This window comes from Sceloporus occidentalis, unplaced genomic scaffold (assembly GCF_023333645.1).
Source record: "Sceloporus occidentalis isolate IW3139 unplaced genomic scaffold, rSceOcc1.0.p SCAF_252, whole genome shotgun sequence".
Taxonomy (NCBI): Eukaryota; Metazoa; Chordata; class Lepidosauria; order Squamata; family Phrynosomatidae; genus Sceloporus; species Sceloporus occidentalis.
In genome coordinates, this window is record NW_028317232.1 from 861,243 (window position 1) to 885,216 (window position 23,974).

Below are 23,974 nucleotides of genomic sequence, written 5' to 3' on the forward strand. Positions count from 1 at the left end.
GAATTTATTTGAGGTAAGTGCGCCATCTGGTGGTGATGACTCTGAACTGCAAGAGTTCACACTGCCTACTGGGTGGTGCAGAGTTAATATTGTTAGTCTTGTGATGGTGTCTGCTGGGATATTACTGATGGAGAACGATCTTGGATTTTTAGCTTTGTGCACCGGTGCATTTAATGGAGGCGCATTTGATTTCCATGGTTTACAGCACAAAAAATAAGTATAATACGATTAGGGGGATAACAGCTTAAAAAAAGGGATTGATTTACCTTGACATTTAACTTGGCATGATATGAAAATTCCGATATAATTTGTATATTATTACTGAGTCTCTAGTGCTAGTAAGGACCAGTCAGCACTTCCAATGGACTCTTTCTGTCCAGTTGATGAGTTTCTAAAGAGCTCAGAAATATAGACAAAAATATAAAAATTACAAATTCAAAGTTGGAGTTAGAGGATTCAACTTCTGAAACGTTTCTGATGGGCCATACCATATCGGATGGGCCTTCTGTAAAGAGAAAAAAATATTTTTCAACGTCAGAGTAAGCCCCAGAGATGTTTACAGTAATATAACCCCCCAGTGATGTAAACAGGATTGTTGACAAATAAACTCCCTTTATCTGCAGTCATGTGATCAGACACCACACTGAGCTGGTGCTTTATGGTAATGCTAATGGAGCCCATTCCCACATAGACTTTCATTAGGTAGAGTCAGATAGGGTGATTTAGACTGAGCCATTCCCACAGGCAGTGTGATAAGTAGTCAGGGTGTTTGTCTATGGCTAATATGCAGCTGCCGGAAAATTTAACATTTAATTATGTAATTATTAGAAAAAAAATATTTTTGAAAAAACATATTGTTGATCAGATACTGAAAAAAAAAAATGTGGGAGTTCCCCTTTTTAAATCAAGGCAAAAGGGACAGCTTTACAGGGTCCGTGCTTTTCTCCGGGGGTCCACAGCTCGTCACCCAGGGTTCCAACAGTGACCACGTTTCTGGTCCACTATTCACTCTACCCATCCAGCCATTAACATAATTAAAATAATGCATTGACACCGTTTTACTCTTCAGCCATGTATATGTTTTGCATGGATTCGTTTTTTCCCCACTAATAACATTTAATAAATGTAATAATGTAATAAAATATTAAACAAATTCCATTTTATTTCTTTTTCTTTGCAGTTCCCCAGTAGACATAAAAACCGTTCAGTGAGATAAGACATGACAGTAAGTATCACGTGAAAGTATCACAAGTGTATCTTTTTTAAGGTGATCTCTGATGTTTTGCCCAAGGAGGATTAATAATACCCATAATAAGCCAATCAAGCAGCTAGTTGCCAAAAAATAAATCTTTCTCTGCTGGTCTATTAACCCCGATCAGCCCATTTCCAAATTAATAAGTAAGTGCAGACAGCAAGCTAAGTTTTATGTAAGTTGAGCATAATCCTATCTGCTCCAGTGCCATGTTGTGGACATAACCCAGTTTTTGGGGGGAAGTTTTGGTACCATAGCTCCCGACTGTCCTGGTTTTAACAGGACAGTTTCAATTTCTGTCCCAAGTACTGTCTATCATTTTCCTTGATTAAAGAAAAATGTTTCTAATGGCGCATTTAGTTTTAAAAAATTTTTTATATAATCAGCAGGGTAAGCGGCACAGCACTTTTAACAATTCATTATGCAGGACCATCTCTGCTGTTCCTACAGGAGAAGTTCGCCATAGGTTGTTTGTCCCAAATTATACATAACTATTTTTTTATTCTGTTTTGTAGGGTTTTTTGGATGTCGATTTCAACATCATAACTGCAAACAATACTAAGAAAAATGTCTCCATTGCCCTGCTAGTTTTATTTCATCATTTGTGTTCTTTCTCCACTATTTAATTTTGTGTATTTTAGAATGTTTTGATGTCCTTCAGGGTTATATCACTGCCTGTCAGATTGCACTGCAGAACAGAGAAGAATCTATAAATGAATGTACAGGACACTTCCCTCTGCTGAAAAATGGCGCATAAAAAAAAGATATTAAAGTTACATTGTTTGATGGGTGCAGTACCTCGGATGGCCTTTGTATTCCTGGTGGCGCTGTAGACTATAGTTGACTGAAGCTCTCTGTTGACAATAGTTGCATGTCGCTCCACTGAGATCTAAAGCTTGTTTGAGGCTCCTGTTAAATACTTCCTTTAATAAGCAATATAATTAATAGATGTGCATTCATTTCAAACTGCCAGGAGAGCCTTAGAAGGGTTCTTTTGAGCTGATATATTGCCTCGTCTGGATTGGACTAACTAGCAATATGTTAAGACCATCTGACATGGACAACAATGGAGGTTGGATGGTGGTTATAACCCATCGTAAGCTTTAGTGGCGCAGGATATATATACCCTGTAAATGTCCAGAGGCATTAGACACACATCTACATATAGCCCTGCAGAATGTTCCTGCACAACTTACATATAGCCTTTGTTATAGAAAAGTCCAAACATCAGCGACCTCATTGGCCTGCATAGCTGTCTTTGGTTTGATACACAGTATGGCTATTGGGAAGTCAACGTTTTGAAAGATACCTTAAAAGTAAACTAATTGTGTTGTTTTTGTGCAGGTCAAGGAACCCAATGTGTTTCACGTTCAAAGATATAAAGATTTGGAAACACTTTACATGCCGTATGGTATATCATTCTCAGTTAACCAAGGGCCTGGTCAAAACACCTTTGATGTGTTTGGTCGTGGAAGTGTTATTAGACTCTAATTACTTCTCATACTAGGACTTATTCTAACTTTTAATAACTCTTTCAATAAATAGTCTATGGGCAGTTTTTCTAAATATAGCCCCAAACACACCTACCCCTTTTATTCTGCCCCTTGCCTCTGCTATGCCCTGGGGAAGCTGCTCCTCTCCCCAACCTTTATTACTCCCTGGCATCCAGTTCTGAAAGGGTTAACTGCCTTGACCTCTAGAGTGCACATTTCGTGATATTAATATTATTGCTGGTGTTCTTCACAGTACAGACAGTTCATTAGCATTCTTCTCTAGAACCGTATTACTCAATGTATGCTGTAGTGTTATCAAAGTTATGTCTGTCAATAAAAGTTCATACAGACGATTTTGGTCGAGTGTTTATTTAAGGACGTCTGGAACAGCGACGGTTTAATCAAAACACATGGCTGTAATATAATGTCATTGTGATAGCAGAAGGTGGGAAAGGTAACAGGGGAAGGATTGTTTTGATAATAATCAGAACAGAGAGCCATGGGGTAATTACAGTGGATGTATGGGGTGCCTGAGATCCAAGGGGCCCAATCTCTTTGCATACCTTGTACATAGGGTGAACTACAGCAGCCATTTTTTTCCCAGGATAGATACATTTTAATTTACATGTTGCTGACCCCAGAGATGCATTTACCTTCTGCTCTCCCCTGTCTGAACCAGAGAGCCGTAGAGCTCCCACATGGCCTCCTTGTGATGCTCTGAGGCTGAGCGCCACAAGGTGGCTCTTTGGGTAAGGCTGAGTAGCCATGTCTCCCACTGAGCCTACTTCTACACCTGACATCCTCCCTCACAGTTTCTGGCCACAAACCCCAACACATGTTTGAACACCATGATTGGTGGGGTATTTGTATATCTGTCCTGGAAAAATGGTCAGTGTGGTCACTTCCACTGAGACAATCAGGAGCACAAGGACTATTCAACAGCAGGTTGAGACCCTGTCTTGAGAAATGTATCTCTGGTACACTAGGGCATCCAAGACTGGCACTGCATCCATTACACCAGTAGGTATCAGGGGAGGAATCATGTTGCAGGCATCTGGCCTTATGCAAAGTTGGTATGGTCCATTAGGATATTTTACTTCCATAGGTAAAATTTATCTGGATTTGACCTACTTTAGCTACTTGATATTCTGCAAAAACTAGAATCTGATACTAGTAATTATGATTTAGGTTGTGCCCATAAAAACTTGTATAGATATAGGAACGCGCCTAATCATCTATACAGAAAACCCAACCTTGACTGTTAGATGAGAAGATTCCGGTGGCTTTAAACATAGTAACGTCCTAAGTGCTTAAACGGAAGAGGTTGTTTGTTGTGTTTTTAAGGTGAATGTTGTATTAGTTGATACACAGAAGAGCACATTGACAATAATAGACATTTAAAGGTTTAATTCCAGTTGTGTATTTTGAAATCACACTATGTATTATGAAGGGCCAGCTATAGCAAGCTCCCCCAACAACAAAACCTACTCAGCCCTGTATAATGCATAGTTAATGCATGTGTCTTAAATATCATTTCCTAATTCTACAATTCACAGATTAGTGAAAAAACATTTAGTGTTAAGTTTGGGAGGAGCGTATGTCTCAAACAGGAAAAAAATATAAAAGTTCATTAACTGGGAAATTCCCGTCTGGTAACCTTTTCCGATATTCCCACGTTGTTTTTTTTTTGTTGGAAAAATAGAAAACCCCTAACTTTTTTTTTTTTCTCATTTACTTTTCCGTTCACTGACCCCTTGATTAAGCAGATAGTTCTCTGCCTTTTTGTTTTCATCGTTGTAATTAGATTCATCTGGTGCCAACAGCTGCTAGCGTTCCGCTCTATGTAAATGAGACCGAGGCGCTCTGCTTGTTATGGAATTACTACAAAGGAATCACTCAGTGCACCGGGATCGGTTTTAAAGGAACGGCGTCAACACCTCATTAAAAGGACAGCCAGGCCAATTTTCCTCTCTTTGTTGGAAACATCTTTTTCTCCTGAAATAGGGATTCCCTATGTTTGTTTTTAGATCTTGACCTTTTTTTGTTAATATATTTTTCCTTGGTCATTATGTGTCATCCTAGGTCTTTTTGTTAAATGCATATTAATTTTAATGATTTTTTTATTTTTTTTTATTTACTAAGATGGACTTTATAATATTTTATTAAAATTATATTAAATAAAATAATGTAATGTAGGTGGATTATAAATAAAATAGGTTTTGGCCCAAATGATAAATTGATTTTTAGAAAAATAATTGTTCTTGTTAGAGGAACTTTTTTTAAGAAAAGTTGTAGAATTTCCATTTCTTTATTGTTTTAAATTAGGGTTTTCTCCTGCTTAGAATTGTTTCTTTTTCTTAATTCTGTGAAGTCGGTGGATACGTTTATGGATCAAATATCACAATAATACACCTTTGTTAATCAACCATTTCATTATTTAATATTAGTTACATTATATATTAATTGGATATATGATATAGTCCATAGGTGGAAAGCAAAAAAAGGTCCAGTAACAGGTTAAGTGCTTAGTGCTAAACTTATAACAGTAATTTTTCTTTAAAAGGGTCCTTGGAGTTACTAAACGTCAAATGGGAAGTAAAAAGAAAAAATATAGTGGTCTAATTTCTACAAATCAAAATTGGTCCTGGATTGCTCGTCCACCTGTATGTCTTGTGTGTCCTTCTGTTCATGCACCCTATGCATTATGGAGGTTTGGCCCTCAAGAACTTCTCCTATGGGAAAAAGGAATCAGCCACACGTAACGTATCCATAATGTGTGAGGTTTATAAAATATCCTGTAGGGCACTAAAGCCAAGCCAGACATCACACACAAGTCCAGCTCAAGCCTCAGTCATCTTTGTTGTCAACGTAACTCTTGTTCTGAGACGCGTATCTAGCAATCTAAATTACTGCAGCTAAAGGACACCTCCCAAAATTTATAACAGCTGCTGAAATAGAAATACCTACATGCCAAACCTGGAATTCTGAAGATTTTGCCCAAAATCAGAGTTCCTGCAGGTCAAGCCCATTTGGTGCAAGTCTTGGTTCTGTGTGCTGCTACCTGTACCGCTTACCTCTTCCATGCCTCACTCCGGCCTACTATAAGGAGAAGGAAAGGAAGATCTCCATGGGTCCTCTCATAGGACGTCCCCAGGAATGCCCAGAACTAATCATATTGATACATTCTCTACGATGGCAAAGAATATACATTTCAATATCCATACTTAGGAACTTCCCAGGGTAGGCTACCCAGAGCCCTCCCTCTTTGGGCGGGAGTGGTTTTATAGGGGTGGGGCTATCAATATATGGGGGTGGAGTTATATGCGCATAGGGACAGGGTTATCTGTGCATAGGGGAGGAGCTAACCCCAGACAGACATAAGTGGGTGGGAAGTAGGTGGGGTAGTTGGCAGGAGAAGATATGGCCAAAAATCACTCCATTGCCCGGAGAAATAGGAAAGTGAATCGGAGACCCGGGGTAACAGCGTGCGGCTAGAGACCCTGATATATACCGGTTATGATACTGAAACATATCTACCCGTCCTGTATGAAGTATAGAGAATAATTATACCTCTTATATTATACCTCTTTAATACTTCCAATTAGAATTTCAGTTCAAAGCGGCCTTTCACTCAGGGCCACGTTTCAAAACAAAACGCGATAATATACAAAACTTTCAAAAGAAGTACCGGTTACTTAATGGTGTGAAACTGTTGTCCCTCGTATTTATTTCATTAAACATCAAGAGGGAAAATGGGAAGGACTGGAAGCGTGAAGATTGATCTAGCTATTAGGTGGCCGACCTTGCAGAGTCATAATCCAACTGAGCTGGCCCTGAGACGCTTTAAATATTAACCCTTTAATGGCCCATCATGCAGATTCTATCTAGCAACTCCTCAAATGTGTTACGCAAATGGATCTAATACTGGTCTATCATATCATACTGGTTGCAAAAGCACCAATTGGGAGTCTTATATATGATCACAGCGGGGAGAATAGGAAGGAGTCTCCTCCAGACTGTGTGAATCTGCCCCTTCACCCTGAGACCGGGGCAAAAACCCTGAGGGTTTCCAGGTATGGTAATAATTAACAGAGCACTTAAAGGGCAGGTGAGTAACAATCTCCTTAATATTAATAAACATACATCATAAAGAAATGTCCATGTAATAAAAATAATACTAATGTATTTTTGTCCCAGCTTGGTGTATCATAAAAAAATATTATTGTGACATTTCAGGTGTCCGAATCTGGATACTTGTGTTGGGGGTGGGTGGTAAGAGACAGGGAGGAGTGGGGTAAATGGTCAGTGGCGGGAGTGGGTGGGTGGCTGGAAGCAGGACCACCTGTAAGAGCCGCATTGCAGTGCTCATGTCTAGAGCATCGTAAGGTGGCCATATGGGAGCAACTATGGGGGTCTGCGCTGAAATAGCTACATGGGTCAGTGAGAACAGATCAGAAGATCTCCCCAACCATCCAATGGTCCCCAGTGAGGCAGCAATGCAGGACAGTGTGACAGTGCCTGCAAATCTGGCACTGTCCCTTAAGTAACGGGCGACTTGGGAGCTAAAGATATATGATGTGTCTGAAAAAAATAAGCAAACATGCTTCACTATTAAGGTGATACAAATTGCACCCTTTGGGGTTATTTATTAAGGGAAAATGCAGGTATATGCACTTGGTTGCTAAGATAATTTCTCCAGAATGTCTCTTTAAATGTTGTTGCTAATCCTAACCAATAAGCCAATCCATTCTTGGCCTTTCTAACTTGATAATATAAATAACAGAAAGATAAATAATATGTTCATTTTCACATTCAGAACATGTTCTATCACCAAACAAATGTGCTCCAGCTTCAGTAATGCCTTGCTGGGTTTTTCGAAATAAATCACAAAATCATCCAGAAACCAAAAACGAAATGTTTTTACAATTTTCTCTTTTGGAAGCAGAAATTTTGTTGGCACAAATAAGCTCTTCTCCGATAACGGAATCCATCTGGAATATAGCGAGGTCCAGGGAATGTATTGGTGCGGGAAATGCCAGCGATTTACTGAATATTGTGCATTAAGTTGAAAAAAAAAATAATAATAATGAAAAATAATAACAAAGTATTTGTATTATTAGCTAAAATCACGGGGGTTATAAAAAAAATGGAAACATACGTTGGGACCTTAAAGAGCCCTAACTGCACAACTACTGTAAACCAACTCTTCACCACAAAGCCAAATAAATACTCTGAATATTGTGCTTTCTAGTTCAAGCAGCCAATCAGTAGTAAGAATAGTCAGACCATTGAGGAGGAGGGCAGCTTCTGCAGCAGGGCTGCCTCTTCCGTGTCAGGTAGGTGCCTCTCTTAAAAATGAAAGCCACTGCTGGTGATATGTAGAACTTTTTTTGCTGGAACCATCTACTACATCTACTGGAACCATCTTCTTATCTACTACACATATTATGGTGTAGGGGCAGTGTGACAATGGGGGTTAGTTTAAGGGGTAGAATGGAAAAGGCATTTGTGGGGTACATTTTAGTAAATGACTCATATGAGCCAATAACTTTCTACAGACACTGATGTCTTTGTATGGGCAGCTTAGCTACGGCTGTAATCCTCGGAGGATGCCAGCTGGGCGCTGGGTTAAATGGCGAGGGGCATTAGTAGCAGGAAGAGGGAGGTGGTGCTGACACTTTACAGTCAGACCTCATCTAGAGCATTGGGTACAGTTCTGGAGACCCCATGTCCAGAAGGATATCGACACATTGGAGAGAGTTCAGAAGAAGGTGACTAATATAGTGAATGGTTTGTAGGATACAAATTATCTGGAAAGACTAAGGGATCTCAATGTGTTCAGCTTGGTGGAAAGAAGAGAGAGGGGGGGAGAAACATTTAAATACGTAATGGGTTTTAACAAAGTACAGGAGAGAAGTTTATTTCCAAGCAAGAGAAATGTTACAACAAGGGATCACAATCTAACACTAAAAGGTCAGAGGCTTATAAATGCATGGAATAGACATAAAGAAGGAGAGGGCCAAGTTTGATTTTTTTTATATCAGTTAAAATATGGCAGATTAGTTAGATCAAATGGTTCTTATCTGCCATTAAAAGCTACATTTCTATGTTCGGGTTATGTTCCAGTCAACAAAGACCTAGTAAGAGCTCACAACTAGCTGAATGGTCCAGAAGTAGGTATCAACAGAGAAGGGCGATCTGGCGACTCCTGTTACTGGCGACAACCCCTACTAAATCAACTCGGAATGTAGAATCCCAATACACATATGGCCTGCGCTGACCATCACACACTCACCACTCTCTGAAGGTTCTCAAGATGGAAACACTCCTTCCGTCTGCAAGCTACTCTAGACAGTTTTACTGCTACATATAGAATTACAAGTAAAACAAAAGAAAATGCTGCTAGAGACGTGAAATCATGAAATTAGAGCCGTTCCCCTTCCCCATTTACCGGCCCTCATGTGCTGCAGAGAATCAGGAATCTATTGGTCTTCCAAATGCTTTTGTTTCTTTAGGGTTTGAAATATAATTTTTTTGTTTTAAACATTTTTATCTGATCTGCTGAGAAACTGAATGGGAAAAAGTCATTTCCAGGAAGTGAGACCATGAGCGCTATCCCGTCGGACATTTATCCGACACTTAATTGGTGAGCGTAACACGCTATCAGATACGTGGAAGTGGAAGACCTTACATCACAGCTCCACGCGGAGTAATGGCGCTTAAACGGTGTTATCTAAAGTAGGACCAGGTACTTAAGAGGAGTTAATTATTAATGTACATAAAAGTTAAAAGTCCCTTTACTAGTCATAACTGGGAAGTTGTAACCGAGCTGACCCTGACATTAACCATTTAATAACCCACAAATATTCTATTGGAGTGACTCACTGAGGAAGAAGGACTCGGCTCTTAATAACGTCTAATTAACCCCATGTTGCCTGCAAACATAAGAAATCAAACGCTTGTATTAACAATATCTATCTATATTGTATTAACAATATCAAAGCCTGACCCAGGACAAGGACCCCAGACGACCCTTCCATGGCTTCCGTCCTTCCTATAGAGCGCTGGGATATGACATCATACCCGTGTCTCCATGTCTAAATGGTGCGCAGTGATGTTCAATGTTGTCTATGGTGGCTGCGGAGAACATGGTGGAAGGAGATCTGCTCCATTGAGCAGAGGTACATCAGGGGCTAATCGCCCAAAGACGTGATCTGCTCCATGGTTTTGCATGGGGAGGCAGAATACATCGCTGATTAAACACGTTCAGTGGATATGCCATAAGGCAATCTATTAAATGGTTGTCCATTCTCGGCTATAAATTGTAAACAGCCTGGTAAAGCATGACACGTAATTCCAGTTCCAAAGACTGGCATCATCTTGACTTCTTCACTACAGATTTGCATTTCCAGATCAGTCCATATGTACCCAAATTAAACCAGCCATAATAAAGCGACCTATTGTCAGCAAATAACATTGTCTATTGATGAATAAACCCCTCCAGACACTAAAAGTGTTAAGTATAGTGGAAGAAGTAGGCGATGTTTGGTAGCTGAGTTTCCATTGTATCAGCCGTGAAGATGCCTTTCTTTTAGAGTTGACATTCGTCATTCTATTTACACCACTAACACATCTGTGTTTGTTTCTCTCGGCACGTCATGAACATTATTTCTGCAAGGTTTAGCGTAGCTGATCAACATGTCTCCCCGAATTCTTTCTGTTTCCCTGTCCTCCTACAGTCGCAGCGAAATCCGGGGAAGAAAACCATCCATGGTCATCTGAACACCGCAGACGCACAGAAGAGGCTATTCAGCCATCCATATGTTGCTGTCATTTACATGAAGCATTTGATGTTATATTCTCATGGCCCTTGTAGGGATCGGGTATCCTTGGGGGTAATCCATCAAGCCTGACCTATAGCATTTTTTAATGTATATACCTTCTTGTCTGGTATCCTTCAGACAAAGTTTTCAATGCCCCAAAAGAGTGCAGTGTATTTCTTTCCCACATAAGCAAAGGGTGCTGTTATATATTGACAAATATACTGACTATGAATAATACAATATAACTAAATGTATTATAATCATTATTTGTTATTAATATTTATTTTATTATTATAACGGTTATTATTAATTGTTATAGTGAAAACCAAATTTTATATACAAATATCAATAAATATGAATTGATTTCCCCCCCATAATTTTCAGATTGCATTAAAATAACCTTGCACGCTATATTGAATAAATGTAACTATTAAGCACTGGAGAATATAATGGCTTTGTATAAATCAATTAAAAATAATAAAAATATTAATCTAATAAATCCTGGTGATTGTTTTTCATTTATTCTGGAAAGTTCCAATTAAACAATTCAATGATTGCAAATTTTTCTTTAGAGAATATCGAAACAACATAAAAAATTGCTTCTTTTAGGTGTTATTGCAATTACTTTTGCATGTGTCATAAACAGACCCTAGTAGCACATAACATGCCCTTGGGGTGATAGCGTCATAGGTAAATGAGTGACTGAAGTACCCTCGATCTCCGGCCAGGACCCCTCCACCCAATTTACCTTAACCCAATAACGACAGACACATGAAACTTGGGTTGAAAAGGCCACAGCCAATTTTATTTATTAACCAAGTCAATGCCACGCAACCTTAGGCCCGACACCTCGTTGCGTTAACAGGGCAAAGACTACCACCTGAACTCATAAATATAATAAATAACATAAATAAACATAAATAATTAACAAAAACCGTAAAGCCTACCAGGAAAACTAGGAACCACCACACAGGGACGGACATTACAAAATGCTGGGAGCCTCAAGTTTGGGTTTGGGCACCATCTATCGGGAACCTCCCATCAAATGCTCTCCCCCAGAGCATTCACACTCCCTAGATGCCTGGTAAGCTACCCACCCGGCTGTGACAGCATAAATACCCCAACATAATACAAATACCCCAACATAACACAATAAACAGGGAGGGAGGGCGGGACAAACAAGGTAAGGTGACTACAAAATGTCCCCAAACCTCGCGTCACAACCCCCTAAGTCACCACTCCCTAAACCTCACCCTGCAACCTACCAAAACTGGCGCCAAAGCCTGGCCCTACTCGGGAGCCCAATCAGGGCCCACTCTGGCCGTGCTGGCCCCCGCAGGCATCAGTCTCTGACATAATAACACAACAATGGAACCTAATAGTGGCACCAACTACCAGCTCCATGTCGTGGGCACCTGCTTAGTTTGCTTATATGGTAGGGCTGGCCCTGTGCTCAGCCATTAAGGGAGCTAAAATATACATCTCATGGAACATCAACTGCTATTATTATTAATTATTAATTATTTATCTGTACTTATGTTGCATTATTCATGTGATATATAGATAGTAGCACATAACACACCCTCGGGTTTCTGGTGCAATAAGTAAATTATGTCTCTGAAGCCCTTTCTTTGATGTCCTTTCTTGCTAAGAATGTGAAGAACGTAATGGTGGTGCCATCTACCAGCTCCATTCCGTGGAAAGCCGCTCTGACGATGCCATGTGCGTCAGGTTTAGATGGATTCTAGGGAAAGAGAAGACAGCTTTAATCCAGTGTTTCTTACCTAGGGTTAGATAGATAACACAATACCAGGTAGACTAGAAGGCTAGCAACCAGATGTCAAGGTGACCCTATCTGTTTAGATGAGTCTGGTTTAAATTTTTATTTTTTTTACCTAATACACTGTATTACTCCCCCAAATGTCATATCAGTGGTTACTGGACCAGCAGTTTTAAAATGTTACACATTAGGCATTAATTAAAAATAGTTGAATTAAAAATATTTGGGTCTTTCCTTTGGGATGTTTGCATGCACATCTGCTTAGGTTTGCCGATATGGTGGGGCTGACCCTGTGCTTAGGCATTAGGGAAGGGGAAATGTACATTTGGTGGCGTTTAGGGGGTTTATCCCGATAATAAAATGTGTTTTATTGATGCAGACCAAAGTTATAAGTACTTCAATTACCATTTACTCATCTATTAGATAACTCAGTTAATATACAAAAATACCAAACATGAATTCATTTCTCATTCTGTTCCATTTAAGTCTCCCTTAAAAATAGATTATTTTTACTAACATTAATAAGAAAAAACATTGAGTAGAATGAAAACTATTATAAATGAACTCAAACATACCAAAGTGTTTTAAATTGTTGAAAAAATAAAACAGTACATTTAATGGAGAAATATTAATGGAGTGGAAAGTAGTTCTATCTAATAAAAAAAGGCCAACATTAATAAATGATATGTTCAGTGGTACTGGTGGTGCCCTGAAGTCTACGCTAAACAGATAATCTATTTAGAAACATATTTTATGTGTTGCGTTGTCAGTGACGCTGTAATTAAACTTCTAAGTTAACAGTGTATCGAGTAATAACGTAAATGCTATAAAAATTATTAACCCCTTAAGGACAATAGGCGGTCCCTAAACCCATTGAAAACAATGCATTTTGAACCCCTTGTCATTAAGGGGTTAAAAAAGGAGCATTTATTATTATTGGATATTTTTGCATTCAAGCTGAACTATTCTGCTGCATTAACTATAGAAAAATACATATTAGATTTTTTTCCCCCGGGAAATGTTTTGTCCTTGAATGAAGTCATGTGACATGAGAATAGGGAGCTGATAGGCTGAATATTTTTTTATTGATAATGAATGCGAGATCATGGGAACTCTCTGGAGTCTCTTTGGGTCCACTTTCCTCTTTCTCTGGGCAGAAGAGCGGCGTTTAGGCCACGCCTACTCCCCACCCACTTAAGATTGTCTGTGGGTTAGTCCTGTCCCTATGCAGCTAACCCCACACACCAAGCCCCGCACTTACATATGGCTAACCCTGCCCCCCTTATGAAGCCACTCCCTCAGAAGAAAGAGAGTCCTGGTTACCCTACCTTGGGAAGTTCCCAGTATGGTCCTGTATGATCCATTCAACTATTTTAAAAATAAAACACAACTTTTTGGCATTTTAGATTTCACCTAAATCGTACAGTCTGAATGTGGAATTTCTCCCCTTCTCAATTTAGAAACATAATTAGATTTTTTCATTAATGTTCCTAAATCCTGCCAGTGTTTTGGGCTCTATCAATACTTCTCATTTGGATAGCAGTGCTTTGCTTCTTTCTACAATCCATGGTATAGAAAAACAACTTCAAAGACTGGACATTTTAAAATAATCCTACTGCTAACTGGGTCATCTCTTGCTCGGGGCTCACTTTTATTTTGCGTTTATGAAGAATAATCTGCAAATTGTCTCGAATTCGGTTTCAGGCTTGAACAGCACATAGATATTATACATAAATCCTTGTCAAATAGCGGATAAACCTTCAATTATTACGTGATCCAAGTTGCCTGAAATCAGAGATTCTGCTGGTGCCAGTAAGAATGCGGACTGGATTAAGATAATCATCTTGAGGGACACCCATTATGGTAAATTGCAAATCTGCAGGAAAGGCACTTTGTTTTAATACACAAGGTGATCATCCTTGGGATTTCTCCAACATATGACATAGGGAGTTTCATGATGTAGACAGTTATAGTATCTTTAATAATATTTTGCACTGAATCTATGACAAGATCAATCACTAAGACCTACATCACTAAGTCTTACATCAGGAAAACTGGGCAGCCTAGATGGACCAAGTGGTTTTTATCTGCTTTCAAATGCTATGTTGATATTCCTCTATAGACGTATATTTCACATGTGACCCGACTGCTTGCCCTGCTAATTATATGCTTGTGAGGAATCTGCTGAGGCTCATGACTATGATTCCTACTGCATTGTGGCACCTGTCCCTCGGATAGGTAATTTAAGCATGCATGGGATAGACATAAAGCTTCCTGGACATAACACAAGGCCAAGGACCAACATAGATTGGAGGGTTTTACTGCTGAAACAAGTGGGTCGATTAGATGGACCGGATGGTTCTTATCTTCATATACCTGCTTTAGGGACAGATGAAGAAGAGAACCCAAAAGTTTCTGTTACTCAACATCTCTTGGACCAATACGGCAATATCCATTTAAAGAAAATTTGGTAAGTAATTATTTAAAATATTATAATATTGCATCTCATGTTGGATCTCTTGATAGCTCCATGTCTCATTCACCAGACTTACGCCTAGGTTGTGTCAAGCATTGTTAAAGTTACTGTTATTCCTGACAGCATTCCAGGGATACACATCTGCCATGGTTATCTGGAACGTGCACCTGCTGCTGGTTGAGCTATATCAACTGAAGCAGGGCACTTTGTTCAGTTGTTTGCAACCAGCAGTTTGGCTTTGATCATGCTGTTTGTTCTCCTTCTTCCTGACCCTTGGCTTGTTTATCATTTAAGTTCCCGTGGTGTCCAATCTGACCTTCAGACCACATCTCTGGATGAACCATCCTTTAATGCGTTGCTGTCTTCATATGCCTCACATTCTTTCCTCTTTGAGTCTTTTGAGCGCCTTCCTTAAGTCTAAATCCTAAAACCACAACTAGGCTGGTCTCCTTGTTGAAGAAATATCAACCTCTCCAAAAATCATACAGATATCCTGAGGCTCATGTCGCCACCTTCTTAACACATCCCGCGAATCCAAACGGGACATAAGTACCGTATTGGCTCGAATATAGGCCGCACTTTTTTCCCCCACTTTAAGTCTTTAAAGTGGGGGTGCGGCCTATATTCGGGGTGTAGCGCCCGACGCCCGGGACATGCAGGCAGCGGGGTTAGGATACAGATCCCCCGCAGCGGTGCAGGGGACCCGTATCCTACTCCCCGATACGCTTAGACAGCCTCCCCTGCCAGCACTTTCCACGGGGGGGGGTGCCGGCACGGGAGGTTGTCTAAGCGCATTGTGTGGATGGTCACCGGCTGCGGAGGTTGTTTACCCGCATCGCCGCAGCTGGTGACCGTCCACATGATGCGTCTTACCTCTGCCCCCCCCCCCGACTTACCAGAGCAGACTCCCGGGTGTCTTGCAGGGCCGGCGGGGGACATCTACGCAATACCCGTATACAACTTCCGGTGCCGGCACATCAGCTGAGTGCCGGCACCAGAAGTTGTATACGCGTATTGCGTAGATGTCCCCCGCCGGCCCCGCAAGACACCCGGGAGTCTCCTCTGGTAAGTCGGGGGGGGGCAGAGTGGCAGCATATCTCGGGGGGGGAGGAGAAGGACAGTAGCAGCATATCTCGAGGGGGGAGGACAGTGGCAGCATATCTCGGGGGGGGACAGTGGCAGCATATCTCGGGGGGGAGGACAGTGGCAGCATATCTCAGGGGGGGAGAGACAGAGTGGCAGCATATCTCGGGGGGGGAGACAGAGTGGCACCATGTTTTTTTGGTGCTTTTTTAAAGAAAAAAACGTTTTCTTTAAAAAAGCACCAAACTTTTAGGGTGCGGCCTATATACGGGGGCAGCCTATATCCGAGCCAATACGGTAGATGATATGTTAAAACGATTAAAGAGATGTTTCCATAAGATTAATGGTTAAATAAAAAGGATGAAAGTACAGACAATGTTTCTTTTGCATCAGTTGACATGATGGAAACATCCCCAGGGGTGGGTGAAGTAACTATAAATAAGTGGCTTCCTAACTAAATGATCCTAATCTTTCATTTTTTCTTTCATTATCTATTATCATTAGGAACAAAGCAAGAGACCAAAGCTGGACTTCCAGCAGATACAGATCACAATCTCCACTAATCACAGGACAGTCACATTTGTTATACTTTTAGACATTAGCAATGTATTTCATAATTATTTCATGTTTTATGGCATTATTTCAAAAGAAACTGCAACTTTGCAATGCTTTGATTCAAGGCGGAAACGTGAGCGACATACTCCCCTACATACATAATTCCTTCCTAATTTAAACTCGATTCACAAACTGCGTGTCCTCCTTCAGCTGAACTCTAACTACCGCACCAGGAATCCTCCTTAAGACAGGGTAGAAGACATATGGGATAAAATATATGCCTTTGGCGATCATATTGTTTATTACATCTCCTGCAATTCCATTTTTTTGACAGCAAACTTCCAATCCGTTTTATGCTTGGGAGACCCAAATGTTTTTTCTCAAAATGTTTAGTTTTCGTGGCTTTTACACCCATTTTAGTCATAATAAAAGCAGGAAAATGAGTCCGTTGGTATCACAAACAAACCTTCCCTTCAAAACAGCATATTTCATTTAAACTCTCCTGGTTTATTATGTTCTCAGTCAGAGCGCTGCAGAATATGATGGCGATATGCGGTGAATGCACTCAGTGAAATGGCCCTCTCCTCTCCCTAATCATGTCTTGTCCTTCAATAACAATTATAAAGTCGCATAGCATGACTTTCTATTCTTGCATCTGACCGAGTGATGCTATGTTACAAAATAATCAACTTGACTACTGCCGTTCAAATTGGAAAATATAGGACCATAGAATCTGCCGGCAGATCGGCCCCATTCGGCCCATCTAGTCTGCCTGTTTCTCCTGCTGTAAAGACTCAAACCTTAATCAGTCCATAGTCTCCTCTTAGATACTGGAGCCGCATGTCTATCCCTCACTGAATTAACCTCTACCACTTCTGTTTAGAGGCTGTTCCTCTTATCTACCACCCTCTCAGTAAAGTAAAACATCCTTGCATTACATGTACAAAGGAATAATACAACAAAACTGAAGGATAGAACACTTTGATAATTTAGAAGTTGCCCCCAATATTTTTCTAGAATTATTGAATTAATCCTGGCATGTGATATCTAGTAAATTATTTCTAGAATAACTGAAATGCTACCAGGCATTGATACATAAACAGACACAAGATTCCTGATATCAATGGAAGCCTGCTCTCCTGCACATGAGCTGTCTTCCTCAAAATGATTAAAAAGTGTCATCTGGAAGATGATAACCCCAAGGAACAGACATGGAATGCTCATTATTTGCAAGACGAGCATCCCCCACACCAAGGACTTTGGAAAAGGTGAAGGAGGACAGATCTTAAAAAACTGTGGAGTAATTCCCATAGCAGTAAAAGTGGGCTTCATGACCCACAGTGGGACCTGACCTGTTATTTATGATGTTGGGCAGGTTTTTTTTTAGCTGGTTGGTCAAAAATGTGACTCTCTTGGGATTTTCATCTTTTGTTGTTGAATGCTCTGCCCCCATGATGAACATTATCTCAAACTAGAGTACCAAGGCCTATTCACTGTCTATATTCCATGTCTAGAACATCGATGAACATGCCACCTCTGAGCTTCTACTCATTGTGTAATGCTACTACCTGGTATATTAACCAGAATTATCACACTAGATTGAAATCCACATTGAAATCAACAAGACTTGTGGTCCTTAGGAAATGTCAAAACTGTACAGTAAATTATGATCTTCCCAACCTTTCACATCACGATAGCCCATGTAGACTGTCCAGCTGGCCCACATGGTGGGGCCGGCCACACATAACATCAGTGAGGAAATGTACAATAAATCCATAATATGTGTTATGCGTGATTAGCAAGGCCTCAAAAAAAACAATATGTCAAGTCATGATTTGGAGCTGGATGCTCTACAGGAAAATGTTGGATGAAGGTTTGTTGTGAAAGGTGCTGGTAATTAGTCTTTGCTGGACATACAAATACGTGCTTGCTCTCAGCAACCCACAACTTGGCATCCATCGAGAGAATTTGCTTTCCTTTTGCTTTTGATGAAAATGCCTCTTTCCCGACATTTACAAATCCCTCGGTACACTGAGGTCACCAAATATTGCAGTTTTCGGTGGTTCATATGGTAGCTTGGGCTTTGTGCTTCAACTGAGGAACAACAACAGGAAGATGATTAAAGTCTTGTATTGTCATCTAGAATTCAAAAGAATCTCACAATAAATGTGATAACAAAAATCTCGGGCTGATAACCATGACCCATGCACTACACATTATCATTACGGCACTGTGTATAAACTGTTCGAACACCAAATAAATGACACGGAGGCACATTGGATTTAGAATTGGCCACGGCATTTATTTACTAAATGCCGCGACATTGTTTATTACTCCAAATTTAACAGTATTAAAGAAATGTACACGTCTTAAAATTCTGAATTTAAAACTGAACCGACCATAACTTAATGGTCCTATTGACGACACCAGCCCCGCCAGATACCACCGGTCGTTGTAAAACTCAGGACACGATGGGTCTTGGCAATAAACACCTTGAATGTAGAAAACCTGTATGGGCATCACTCTAACATCTAACATCTAACACAACATGAATGTATGCCCATACCACAAACTAGATCAAGGTCTAAAAACCTCTGGATCACTCCGCCAGATCCCAACGCAATCCAATGCAGCCGTCCTCCGCTGAACTCCTAGACTCGGGGAGGGAGGGCGGGAATCTTCTCTCCTCTGTATATCAGTTTGAAATAATAAATATGGTTATTTTCACATAAATTTATACAGTATATTTTCCCTCCAAAATAAATCCCACCCAGGTGATACTGAGTCGCTGACCGATGTTTGACCCCAAATCCTCCCCCAGTTCCTTCCTGAGTGCATGGCTGGGTCATGTAACCCCTTCTGCCTATACGTCTCCAGGGGTCTCTTACGTGGAAACGCTCCAGATTCTACTTCTGAATAGATCCTATGTATTTCTATCCAGATTATTTGGCCCCCATCCAGCAATGGTTACCCATGGAACCTCTGTTACCCTTAGCTACAAAGAATGGGTGCTTTGGTAGTATTCTTTATGTCTAGAGGTATCTGAGGTATAAATCTGTATCTTGAACGGCGACTCCCATAATCCTTTGCTGTCTGTAGACAGTACGGCTGAACCTCCTGTCAGTTTCTAGAGTCCTTAGTCAAAGTCGAAACTATCTATCGGGTCAACATACAAAAAAGTGTTAGCGTTGGCTTTCAGGACCCAAGAGGCCTCTTTCTTAGAACAAATTATTCAGATGTTTGTCTTAAGAAGTGATTACTGAAGTCTTGAAAGCTGATGTAACTTTACATCTTTTTCTATATTGACCCAATAAAAGGTATAATATTTGATATATATATTAGTATTATATAATTGTGATATATTGGTATATTTATTTTTCTTTACAGAACAGAGCTTAAGTACTTCCTCTATCACACGCTACCCAGGGAAGGAAGAAGCATTTGGAACAATGAGGGGTCTGTACAAAATCACCCAAACTTTTTTCAGTTTTCTTCTGTGTGTCTCTCGGGTTCTAATTACTTGGTTTTTGCAAAATGTAGAAGTCCGTGTTATATGTGCTGTAAATATATATCGTATAATAAACATTTATGCATTAACGACCATTTAGAAGTGACAATAATAGCATTTAAGAAAATCATCCGTAATAAAATAAACATCTGTCTTACCTTGTCCCATGTTACATAGCTAAACATTTTTCTCCTACTTCCCGAGAAAAAAGAGAAAGAGGAGAAACAGAAAATATATAAATGCGTAAAAAAAGCAGAAGGGAAAAACAAAACCATATCTGATGAATTTCAGATTTATTTCAAGTTGGAAATATAATATGTTGTTTTTGTAGTTTTGATTAGCAGTTGGAACGTTGGAATTGTACCGACATTGGGTAGAAAGGAACGAACTGGCTGGGTTTCATTATGCGTGTGGTTGCCAATGGAATGCAAGTATTTTAGAAATAGGCAATTCCAAGCAATAGTTTCTGGTTTGGCTACTAGCCTGTCTGCCAGTCCAGATCCCATTCCAGAAGGTATACGGAAATTACAAAGTAAAAGGCTGCTTTTTGGATCGAGAAAAAAATCCGTTTCTATAGGTGGCCAAAAAAACCCCCAACACATTATTAAGGGCAATCCATTTGCCATAAAATGATCTGTATAGAATGCACAGTATTATTACCAGTAGCAGCGTTCTATGATAATAAAATTAATAAAATTATTCTATGTTTGAACAAAAATTTGATTTGAGAATTATATTGTGTAGTATTGCATATAGTATATAGATTTGTTACTTAAAGCTTTATCTGTAGACCTGCAGGTCACCGTTGTTGGCACCACATACAATGTTAGGAGTGGGTTTGCCTAATGTTTGTTGTAAATTGAACCATGTCTGGAAAATTATGAATATGAAGAAACATGGTAGATGGGGAAATCTTACTAACGTCAGGCCTACATCTCATATAACCCTAGGGACCCCCGATATAACCCTAGGGACCCCCTTTGGGTGGAACTCCCTGCACTGGAATTAGAATGTGTTGAATGATATATCATGGCTTGTGAAGCCCCATCTGCCTTCATAGTTAAGATGATAGTAGAGTTGGTGCTACCATATAGTCAAACCCGATGGTTGCCTTGGTTACTGAGATGGTAGGGGTCTCTACCGCTATAAGGTTCCTTCTTATGTTAGAAAGCAAGTACGTGCAGGAGGGGGCGCCAGAGGTCAAGTTCACCAAGAAACCCTAGGGACGTCCTCGGAATACAATGCTAAAAATTTACACAATACAAATATATTCCCGCCAAAACTATTATCTCACTAAAATAACCATAGTTATGAAAAAAGAACACTTTCATATTGCTTAAGTTTTTTTTTGTTTTAGGTAGAGGTTACGTCGTGACAGAGCATATTTCGAGAATACTTAATATTGGTTTAATATTATGGAACTGGTTTATTTTGATTTGTGGATTTTCATTATCTGACCTCCCATCCCAGGAGAATTTTTCTGAAATATATAGAAAAAAATATGTATATTATGGTGTAAAACTATAATACATACTTTGCGAAAGTACTCCCAAAGTGAAAACAAACATAATGCTTGTAGGAACCTATAGAAATGAGTTCCTCGAGTGTTCTTTCCACCAACTGAGATAAAGTAATGGAGAAAACGGGAGAAACAATCAGATTTCTGCTGGGGAAATGTGTTGAGAGGCTGAAGGAAAGAACCCAGCTTTTTCCCTCCAATTTTTCAAATGTAATGCTGTGAAAAAGTAGCTTTTGTCACCTTGTCAACGCCTTTCATTAGATCTTCCAACAGGATTTCCTCAGGAGTAAATAGCATTTTTGAATGGCTCTATTCCTGTATCATGCCTTCCAAGCACCCTTGTTATGGAGGGACACTCTTTTTCGGGACACAAATGCCTCTCAAATGTCGCTCTTTCCTCCCCTGATGTCCATCTTTTCTAGGAGGTCAAAATGTTTGTTGGGTATGAAGGTATCACACGGTTCTACAGCCTTAAAACCCCAATAATGTGTAAAGAAGCAGTAGATTATAATGATTATAATTAATTTATATAAATCAAATATATGATTCTACTTCTAAATACCCTCCTCGGTTTCATACACTTTCATATGTATTTATTGTTTACGGGCTACCTGAGACACTGTAGTGACCCTTCAAGATGGCTGACCCTACATAAAGTTGGGTTTTAATACATATTTATTTCTTGTTTTAATCTGTAAACACCTTTTACGTGGATTTATTGTGTCCGTCGAACTGTAAAGAATGGGATATGGGGAAAAATGACTTTAATCCCAATTAGTTCTGCTCTTCGTGCCACCTTTACGCATCCACAATGCCTTTAAGCCAGGTCAGCGCGAGAGGGTAGCAGATGGGATGGAGCATTCGGCAAGTAAAGGAAAGGTTGTAATTATCAGTGGAAAGAGCGAATGTGAGAAGGAATGGGTTGGAAAACCTGCTCGGAATTCAATATGTGCAGCATTTCCGATGGACTCTCTGAAATCTAAGTGTAGACAAGCAGAGAAAGACGCAAGATATGTTACTTTTAATTCCTTTCCCACTGGCACATGGGCTTCCCAATTTGCAAATGCCTGCCGCTTCACATGTAGCGTTTAGTATAGCACACAGAGTTGGAATTCTTGTTAGATCTCATCAGGAACGTCACCGACCCATACGAGTAAACCTACAAAGTCCACTAGCCAGTATTTTCATCTCAGCCTCAGTGGGTCCTTTCCACGCTCTTGTATTGGCTTTCTATGGAGCTAAATGAATTATGGACAGGACTGGGTAGCCCACATAATGGTTCTGCCAACTCATTTCTTCTTTATTTAATTATATATATATATATATATATATATATATATATATTTAAATAAAGAAGAAATGAGTTGGCAGAACCATTATGTGGGCTACTGGGACAAAGGGGGCAATGACCCTACTCTTATACTATATATATATATATATATATATATATATATATATATATATGTATATATATATATATGTATATATAGTATAAGAGCAGGGTCATTGCCCCCTTTGTCCAAGTATATCTTAACATATGCCAATGCTATTGTCAGCTTCTTAAATATTTTCACTGCCCCGTATTATAACAGCCCTGCGGAATCTGCCAGTGCCATAAAAAGAAATATAATAATGTAAAAATAAATATACTAATGCACCAAATAATTTCATGAGAACGCTCTTCTGTTTTCTATAGCCATGAACACATTTCATTCTCTCTTCATTATATCTGATAGTGTCTCGAACGCCTGCTTCGCTCCCTGTTAGCCTTTTGCTTACATGACATTTTCCACAACTCTTTTTCCAAGTTCACAATTACAATGTCAGTTAATTATTTTGTTATTTTTTTTCCAGTGTGATTCTGTGTTTTAGTTTACAGAGGATTTGGAGAAGAGCCAGCCTGTCACATCTGGATGGACTCCAGAATTGAAACCAGATGTCCAGAAGGTAAAACATTCCCCCTTTATTTTTTTTCCTTCAAATTTTCTCATCTCTTTTCTTCATGATTTTGATTACTTCCCTCCAGCCCACAATTTTACTTAATTCTGCAAAGCTTTCATTTATAATCTTAAAATAACACAAGAAAATAACCCAAGGGGAAGAAAAAGTAACATCGCGTTGTTTTTGTTAAAAACTCAAACTAATGGATTTCAGTTATGTCAATTTTAGGCTTTTTTGATTATTATAATTTTATTAGATATAATAGCTGTTTTTAGAGATGAACAAGATTAGATAAATTATAAGTACATAAACTTCTCTGACCTTCTCGGAAACAGTTCCCAGTGTTCTATGATGATTTCTCTCCCCCATCTCCAGGGTTGTCTAGGAAGACATGAGATCCAGAACCTTCATGCACGTTGCCCACTCTAATCATCTCGTCAACTTATGACTCCCCTGTGTTCTGGAGTATAAGATACTTCAAAGATTGAAGGACCACCTCAGATCGTCTCCTTCTTCTTGATGCTATAAGCAGGGATGATGTTTT

The 23,974-nt window shown here is 39.6% G+C and overlaps 1 protein-coding gene across 1 annotated transcript in view; it reads left to right on the forward strand.

Annotated features, from left to right (window-relative positions):
* LOC149276021 (myosin-binding protein C, fast-type-like) overlaps positions 1–23,974 on the forward strand; it is a 72,440-nt gene that overhangs the window by 40,576 nt on the left and 7,890 nt on the right. Inside the window, exons 31-32 of the mRNA XM_089504031.1 lie at positions 12,221–12,294; positions 23,362–23,436. Of these exons, the coding sequence (XP_089360157.1) occupies positions 12,221–12,294; positions 23,362–23,436 (149 nt within the window). The remainder of the gene's footprint in view (positions 1–12,220; positions 12,295–23,361; positions 23,437–23,974) is intronic.